Genomic DNA, 9,198 nt, shown 5'->3' on the forward strand with positions numbered 1-9,198 from the left:
GACGAGGTGGCAGGGGGGCGGGGGGGGGGTGACGGAGCCCGCTGAGCTTCCGTCTCTGGTCAGGTTCTTGCAGCCTTTTTCTTTACAGTTTGATTGCCTTTAACAGGGGTCCGCTCCTTGAGAGCTTTTCGATTGTTCATATTTGATATTACTGTTTTAATTTGATAACTCGGAGGCATTTTACAATTCCCTAATGCAATCAAAGTGCTTTCATTCTCTGTAAGATACTTGGGGATAAGAGAATAATTATTAGACTTCTGGCAACTCTTCCCAGGAAGACAGTTTTAGGATGAGTGATTCTCTGACGCTAGGCCGCTGCTCTCTGGTTATATCGAGACGCAAGCTGAATAATGGTCTCTAGGAGATTGGCTAAAAATGAAAATCCGAAAGGCAGCCAAACCGGGCTGTTCTGCGTTGGAGGCTTTGATTTGGGATGTGATTGCCGATTTGTATGCCAGAACCGCTTTCCTAATACTTTGACGGACTAATATTCATTCATGCTAGTATTTCTGTCTTTGAAAGTTGGGATTTATGTATGAAACTATCTGTATAATGAGAAATTTAGCCAGCGTGTTAGGGCCCTGAAAACAGGCTTTGCCTCTGGCCTCTTAAAGTTTAGTGATGCAGATTATTGGATGCAGTGAATGATTGCTTGCGGCTTAACTGGGGTTTTTTGTTTCCCTTCATTTTTGTAGCTGACACATATGGGTGTAAATCCGCTAGAAGCTGAAGAACTCATCCGTGATGAAGATAGTTCTGATTTTGAATTCATAGTCTATGACTCCTGGAAAATATCAGGCAAAACAGCAGAAAACACCTTTAATAAAACCCATACATTCCACTTTCTGTAAGATTATTTTAAAAATCTGATAGACCAGCCATTTGTAAACCTTAAGTTGTTTCTTTGCTATAGGAACAAACGTCATTTGGTATTGTGCAGATGACAGTCTTGAGGCCACTGTTTGGGGACTTTGTAAACTTTGATTGAAAAGCCCCATAAAATCTCGATGTGGATGGATCCTTATCCTGCTTAATTTAATCAGGAAAGGCTGTGGGCCGCAGCTTCCTACTAGGTGCCCTCCCGACTCCTTTGTGTGACACTTCTGGTCTGGGGCAAAATGTCTGGCTTCGTTTTGTCATCTTGAGTCCTTACCCTGTAGGAGGATGATACCTCGCAGGGAGAGTATCTTAACATTCTACCAATGTACGTGAAGTGCCACCCACGTGTCATTCATTCCCTGTCGGATGACCGCTGACGTATACTTGAAGGCTGCTTAAGTCTTGGTCACATAAACTCCCCAGTTGATTATTTGGCCACAACTCTGGTTTTGACAGGTTTTTCTTTATGACTCAGAGTAGCTTCTGTCTTCATTTCCTAGTTCGGGCCTTTTGGAGAAACTAACAGTGGTGCTCCCGGGTTCTTCTGGAAGACCACCTTCAAATGCTTTGGCTGTGTCCCCCAGCAGAGTGTTTCTGTAGGGTGACCAGTCAGCTGTTTCTTCCTTAAGTGCCCCATAGCTCGTGGGCAGTTGTCCGTTCTGAGTCACCCTCACAAAGCTCCCGAGAGTGGTAGCCCCTCAGCGCGAAGGCTTTGCAGACGACGCACACGCGTGGGGCGACGCATCGATGTGTAGGAAGCTTTCAAGTTAGTGCAGGTGACCAGAACCACTGCACCCATTACAGCATGAAGGTCACATTCCTTCGTTACAGGATAAAGTCCGAGTCTCTGTTTTTTTTGCTGTGGTTTTCTCGGCTCTGTCCCAAATCCCAGGAGCTAAAGGGAGCCTTTGGTGCCGTGCCTTAAACTTTGTCTCGTCATCCTGCCGAATTTGCACCCACAGTGTATCGTTTACAGCCTTGTGCCCTTGCACGGGCTGTTTCTTTGGCCTACGGTGTCTTTCCCCGTCTTTTCCACCTGGGAATGTTTGCTGATGTCCCAGACCCTAACTTGGAAGCCTCCAGTAACTTCTCCAGACAGACATGAAGGCAAGATCAGAGATCGCAGCCGGGTCACTCCCATGTCTGGGTAGACCTCTGCCCCCATGCCCACCCTCCCCGCCCCCCCCCGCCAGCACCAGAGTATTACTCTAGCATGATGCTGTGGGGTCTACGCCACTACGTTGAAATGGACACGTGCATGTTTACTTGGATCTGTCCATCTACACTGCACCCTTTGTTCTCCTCACGCGGAGGGACCACGTGGGTCTGTGTTCTCGAGGCCGTGATCTCTGCGTGGAACATCTATTACTGTAGCTTCAGTCTGCATTTGGGCTTTTTTTAGAGGGTGCAGGGAGTCCAGAGGGAAAAAGAATCCCATGGCTTCTGTTTGAACTGTTACCCTGAGGCAGGTATGTTCTGTGGTCCCAGGCTGGGAGCCTCGGCATTGGCGCCCCTAGTCCAAAGGCTTTTAACCCCAAGGGGAGCTGTTTTTGTCCCTTCCCCACATGTTCTTCCTTCTCTGATCTGAAGTTGGCTTTGCCAAACACACAGGAGGCTGGCTGGGAAGACCACAGGCCTGTTGACCTGTTTTCTGTTGAGAGCAATACCTGCAGGTACCTGAGTGGGTATCTGTGACTGAGGGACGCCCCTAGGAGTTGAGAAACACACAGGGAGCAGAAAAGGATGTGACAGACCGGACCAGAGTTTCTGTCTCATGTTGGCTCACATGTCACTGAGGCCTGGTCTGAATGTGACCGTTCCGTGGGTGCTGCTTCCAGTTAGTGAAATTTGTTCAGAAAACAAACCAGAAAGGACATGAAAGCATATTTTTCATTAGGTTGGGTTCAATACAAGGAGAGTTCCCTGTGCCAAAGCCACGCAGCGATCGTCCCAGAAAAGGGCCCTCGATAGAAGAGAAGAAGACCATGCCGGACCAGGTGTGTAGCTACAAATATAACATACCGTGCCGTGGGGTCGTCTTTCCCAAGCCTCAGGGTCTGGAGTCAGGTTTGGTCACTTACTTAACACAATCACTTCAAGAATTTAAGCTTTTAAACATTTTACTGGATTAACCCTTGGCTTAGTTTTAATCCTGGGCTCAGGGGGCTCAGCCTCAGCTCAGTCAGCATCCAGGGCAGGAGCATTCTCTGTTGTGATTGGCTGTCCTGTGGGCTTCAGGGGGCTCTAGAGCTTCCTCGACCTCTTCCCGCCGGATGCCAGTAGCGCCACCCCCCCAGTCATGACACCCAAAAACATCTCCAGGTATTGGCACATGTCCCCAAAAGGCAAAAATCACACCCAGGGGAGAATCCCAGTTCTCAACTGTGCTTTTTGTTTCGTGCTATTTGTGTTCACCCTGAGCATGGTGGATATCAGTCCTCTATTAAAAAAAGTGAATATAAAAATGCTACTGAAAGAAGAAGTCTTTTTTTTAACTATAAAAAAAAGAATATAAAAATGTTACTGAAAGAAGAAAGTCTTTTTTTTTAACTATAAATTGTAAGACAGGGATCAAAACTGTTAGCAATCCCTAATAAAAGACATTTAGAGAAGTATGGATACGGAAGAGGGCAGAAGACGTTAATAGGCAGGCAAGTAGGTCAGTCTGGTGACGACTTTATATTTTCAGTTAAGTGAAATGGAAGAATCTCATCAGGAAGCAACAGAAAAGGAAGTGGAAAGAATTTTGGGATTATTGCAGACCTATTTCCAAGAAGATCGTAAGTATGATAACAAGTTCAAGTACAGCAATGTGTATTTATCGATTAGACACGTGTCCCTTTCGATGAGAAGTTAGTTTTTGAAACGCATTTTTGGTTCTGTACAACATTTGGATCATTTTGATTGTTTTTCGGCATATAGTTAACGCAACTTCTCTCTTTTAAAATCTCATGTGAGAGGGGCGCCTGGGTGGCTCAGTCGGTTAAGCGTCTGACTTCAGCTCAGGTCATGATCTCACGGTTCATGGGTTTGAGCCCAGCGTCGGGCTCTGTGCTGACAGCTCAGAGCCTGGAGCCTGCTTCGGATTCTGTGTCTCCCCCTCTCTCTGACTCCCCTCTGCTCATGCTGTCTCTCTCTCTCAGAAATAAATAAAACATAAAAAAAGTTTTTTTTAAATCCCATGTGAGAATGATGGGGAAGTAACTTTCCATTTTTGTTTTTAAAAGATGGGGTATTTTTTCTGTTATAAAATCAGAGTCAAGTACCTGTTCCATCTCTTCTGTCTCCCAGAGGCAGCCACATGTACAGTGTGCCTCGCGTACTCAGATCGCCTTAGCTTAGTGTCAGTTATGCAACTGTGCACATAAGTAAGTTGGGAATCTGTTGGTTTGGCTTTTTTTAAAGCTAATCATAATATACACATTCTTCTGCAACCCAAGTTTTCCATGTGGACATTCTTCTGTGTCGATGCACGTAGACCCCCCTTTTTTCAGTGATTCCCATTGTAGGGCTGTATCGTAAATACATTGAACAAGCCCCCCCCGAGAGTGGACGAGTGTAAGTTCTTTGTAGCATTTGGCTCTTGGGAAAGCCGCTGTAGCGGAGAATCATGGTACACAGCTTTGCGCGCACCTGCTGATATTTCTTTAGGCCAGAGGGGGTTGCCAGATCAGTGGGTGTCCATATTTTTAACAGATAGGCCAAAAGGCGCTCCAGACGGGCTGTATCACTTTACGCTCCCAACAACAGGTTGAGGGCCCAGTGCCTTTCTCTGTGAACACGAGAGACTATGGGTCTTACTGATTAGCAAAATTCATCTTTCCTGTTTTGAAGAATTGTTTTTTTCCTTTTTGTCTATAGCTGATACTCCGATGTCCTTCTTTGACTTTGTGGTTGATCCACATTCTTTTCCCCGAACAGTGGAGAACATCTTTCATGTTTCCTTCATTATAAGGGTAAGATTTAAGACTATTTCTCTTTATTATCTTTTATAGCTTTTAAGAGGGTATATAACAAAAGCTATGGATGGGAGTGGGCAGAGGTGTTTGTACTAGCCAATACGTATGGTGGGCGCATTGTAGCAAAACACTGGCACACGGGCAGAAGAAACCCGCTGAAAATTTGTGTGTGAGGGGCACCTGGCCGGCTCAGTCAGTGGTGCATATGACTCTTGATCTCAGGGTCATGACTTCGAGCCCCACGTTGGGTATAGAGATTACACAACATAATACCTAAACTTAAAATTGTGAGTTTGCTTTTACATTTTAGAAATTGTTTATAAAAAGAATTGGCAGAGGTTGAGTATGGAACTATGCATTAGAGAACAGTGTGGTATAAATATTAAATTTCCAAAATTTAAATTTCCCACATTTGATAGTTGTCATTTTATGTAAGAAAATATCCTGTTCTCCTCAAGAACCATATCCTGAAAGTACTAAGGAAAGGGAGCAGGTTGTCTACATTTGTTATCTCATAAAACTTCCTAATACAGGAGGGGTGCATGGGTGGCCCAGCCAGTTAAGCATCAGACTCTTAGTTTTGGCTCAGGTCATGACCTCCTGGTTTCATGAGTTCAAGCCCTGTATCGGGCTCTGTGTTGGCAGCATGGAGCCTGCTTGGAATTCTCTCTTTCCCTCTCTGCCCCTCCCCCACTTGCACTGTCTCTGTCTTTCTCAAAAATAAATAAATAAACTTAACAAAAATTGGGGCGCCTGGGTGGCTCAGTTGGTTAAGCGTCCAACTTCAGCTCAGGTCACATGATCTCACGGTTCGTGGGTTCGAGCCCCACGTTGGGCTCTGTGCTGACAGCTCAGAGCCTGGAGCCTGCTAAGGATTCTGTGTCTCCCTCTCTCTCTCTGCCCCTCCCCCACTCATGCTCTGTCTCTATCAAAAGTAAATTAACATTAAAAAGATTTTTTTTTAAACTACTAGTACAGTGGTGTCTCAGTGGGGGTCAGTCAGTTAAGTGTTCGACTTCAGCTCAGGTTATGATCTCAAGGTTCATGGGTTCTGCATCAGGCTCCATGCTTACAGTGTGGAGCCTGCTTGGAATTCTCTTTCCTTCTCTCTCTCTGCCCCTCCCCCACTTCCTGTCTCTTTCTCAAAAAGACATTCTCTTCAAAAAAAATTACTAATGCATATATAGAGAGAGTGAAATCATGTGGCAAATCTTGAACAGTGGAGTTTGAAGAAACTTAGTGAAAAACTTCATGAAGCTTGGTAAAAGCATACGTGGGGGGAGGGGTGCCTGGGTGGTTGTCAGTTAAGCATCCACTCTTGATCTCAGTTCAGGTCATAATGTTCGTGGGTGACATTATGGAGCAGTGTGGAACCTGCTTGGGATACTTTCTGCCCCTCCCCCGCTTGCATATGTGCGTGTGCACTCGCACGCGCTCTCTCTCTCTCTCTCTCAAAATAACTAAATTTAAAAAATACATATACAAATATCTTTATAGTAGCCTTGTAGCTCTTTCAGTTTGAAGTTATTTCAAAATAGAAGGTTCAAAAATAAAAACCCTACTGAGAAATATACTGAACTAGAAGAAAAGTATACTTCAGACTTATCTTTAGTCTTGTACCAGGTTGCACTGCTGCATATGTTAAGATGAATTTGATTTTTAAAAAAATTTTTTTTTATTTTATTTCTGAGAGACAGCGTGAGCAGGGGTGGGTCAGAGAGAGAGAGGGAGACACAGAATCTGAAACAGGCTCCAGGCCCTGAGCTGGCAGTCAGCACAGAGCCCGATGCGGGGCTTGAACCCACGAACCGTGAGATCATGACCTGAGCTGAAGTCGGACGCTTAACCGACTGAGCCACCCAGGCGCCCCTTTGATTTTAACCTTAAACAAAAATCTTGTATCAAACAGAGCATCTTCCTAGAAATGATAACAAAGGCATATTTTGCCAACAGTAAATGATGAGCTAACTCTCATAACATATGGAGTGTTCAAAAATAGGCATGAATCTGATAAAGAGCCAAGCCAGTTTCAGTTTTATTTAGGAGATCCTCAGGGTGGGGGCTGATCAGAAACCCGAGGGAAGCCCCGTGTAACGTCTTGGCCACAGAATCTCATAATCGTTATGGTACATCTTGATTGTCTGGGATATGGAGTTTTCTAATTAGGTAATGGTTTTCATTCAGTGGTTACAGGTTTTGGACCTAAGTTTTTAAATTGGTTTTTGAATCCAAATCTAAAATCACGTTTGTGTTTTAGGATGGTTTTGCAAGAATAAAGCTTGACCAAGACCGACTGCCAATAATAGGTAAACAATACTATGTTAAGAAAGATTCATTTTGGGGAAACTATATGTGTTATCAGCGTTCATGAAATGCAGTTTTCTAAATATGAATGAGTTTGCATTTTAGGTAATAGGCTTTTATGTTGCTGTATCTTGCCCAACTAACCGAAATACTGAAAATATCACCATCGTTTAAAGCCAGTGGGTTCATCTGTAACATTGACTCAACATTTACTGTCTTAAAGATTGACAAGAAAAAATAAAGATTAACAAGAAGGTCCCTCCCAATTTTCATCTAGAATGTTTGTAATTGCAGTTACTGTTGTACTTTCCTTCCTCCTATTTTTCCCTGAAGCCACTTCCCTCCTCTGTTTAGGAGAATCTTTCTTAGTTAAATAATTTCACCTGTCTCCATGAGTCCTTTCTATCTTAAGGTCTCCTGCAGAGAATCAAGTACTTTCATTGCCTTTATTGTTACTTTAAAAGTTCTCAATTTCTTTGGATTCAATAGGGCTCAGCAGTGTGATTAGTCCATAGATCTGCAGAGGTTTTCAAATGATTGCAACTTGTAACTCTACCTTGTGGGGTTTTTTTTAATGGAAGCAAATGTATTACTTGCTACTGTAGTAACACTGTAACGCGTCAATGATGCATGGAATTCTAATAAGTATGTCATATTATCAGTGTCATTTAGGTACAGGTTTCATTCCGATTGAACAGTTTCCGTTCAGAGTCAATAACCCCTGAAAACTTTGTCTTTCAAACAGAGCCTGTTAATATTAATGAAGAAAATGAGGGAATTGACCAGAACACCCAAATTAGGAATCAAGGAATTATAGCTTTGAGTTACCGTGACTGGGAGGTAAAGCCTTGCCCCTTGCCCGAGGGTAGTTTTGTCTGCCGTGTCATTTGCTGGAAACCCAGTGCCCAACATGTTCTCTGTTCTCTGCCAGGAGATTGTGAAGACCTTTGAGATCTCAGAGCCTGTGATTGCCTCAGGCCAGAGCCAGCAGAGGCTAAGCGCTTGACGCCAGCAAAGGTAACATTTCCTATGTTATTACATGTTACTTAGCATTCCAGACCATCTTCCTTTTTTGCATTCTGGTGAAACCGGGATTTGCCTCCCTCTAGTGCCGCATTCCTAGAACTGTGCGCCCTGATGAGAAAGGCAGCGCGCCGCCTAGTGGCTGCAAGTCCCCTTCTTTGGATTACTTCGGGGTTCTGAAGCGGGGGGAGCAGGAGCTTGTTTGAGGCTTGCCCCCCCCCGATAGTTTGATAAACTAGATAAATGGAATACTGAGCCCCCCCATCAGTCGTGTTCACTATGCAATTCGACTTGGTTATTTTACAGCTATGAAGTAGAAAAGGGAGGATTAGGACAGAATTGCCTTAGGATGATGTCTGTAAATGGGCATTTCTTAAATCTGAGTAGTGCTGTGCAATACTTCTTCATTTTTTATGAAGGAGAACATGCTAGAAGGAAATCTTAGTGACGATCGGGCATTGGCTGTGGGTGGGATTCGGGAGACCTGGATTCTGTTGGCCCTGCCCCTTACTTTAAAATCACTGAGCAGATGACTTCCTCTCACTCAGCCTCATTTTGTCTATAAATCCAATCTGTAAAATAGGGGGAGACTTTGTATTAGATCATTGTTAAGGTTGTTTTTTTTTCCTAACTCAAATTTTCTATAATTTTGAGAGTTAAAATTAACTTTGAATACTTATTGCTGCTTTTGTTCCAAGATAACTAAGGGAAAGAGAGCAGATATAAGATCTATAACATGGATGAACCAGGGCCCTCCTCACCAAGAAAGGACTGGCTGTTGGGTTCTATTTATGTATATCTAGTGGACTTTGGATTCATTTTATCATTTATAAACTGTTGACCAGCTATTTTTTTCCCCTCTTTCTTAGGACTCAACTGGATGGATAGTGACATTCAAACAGGAAAGGAGCATGTATTGTATATATTGTATGATTAAACATTTTTAAAGACAGATTGTTTTTAGTAAAATGTAGCTTTTGATAGCTAATGAATTTGTCATGGTTGTCTTTGATTAAAGGAAATTCACTGCCAT

At 43.6% G+C, this 9,198-nt stretch overlaps 1 protein-coding gene across 1 annotated transcript in view; it reads left to right on the forward strand.

The window, feature by feature from the left end:
* Positions 1-9,153, forward strand: part of NSMCE4A (NSE4A component of SMC5/6 complex) — a 30,257-nt gene extending 21,104 nt beyond the window's left edge. Inside the window, exons 4-11 of the mRNA XM_077779520.1 lie at positions 696-847; positions 2,777-2,876; positions 3,569-3,659; positions 4,741-4,835; positions 7,096-7,144; positions 7,888-7,982; positions 8,074-8,159; positions 9,035-9,153. Of these exons, the coding sequence (XP_077635646.1) occupies positions 696-847; positions 2,777-2,876; positions 3,569-3,659; positions 4,741-4,835; positions 7,096-7,144; positions 7,888-7,982; positions 8,074-8,148 (657 nt within the window). The 3' untranslated portion in view covers positions 8,149-8,159; positions 9,035-9,153. The remainder of the gene's footprint in view (positions 1-695; positions 848-2,776; positions 2,877-3,568; positions 3,660-4,740; positions 4,836-7,095; positions 7,145-7,887; positions 7,983-8,073; positions 8,160-9,034) is intronic.
* The last annotated feature ends 45 nt before the right edge of the window (positions 9,154-9,198 follow it).

The sequence above is a fragment of the Crocuta crocuta genome, unplaced genomic scaffold, assembly GCF_008692635.1.
Source record: "Crocuta crocuta isolate KB4526 unplaced genomic scaffold, BGI_CrCroc_1.0 scaffold138, whole genome shotgun sequence".
Taxonomy (NCBI): domain Eukaryota; kingdom Metazoa; phylum Chordata; class Mammalia; order Carnivora; family Hyaenidae; genus Crocuta; species Crocuta crocuta.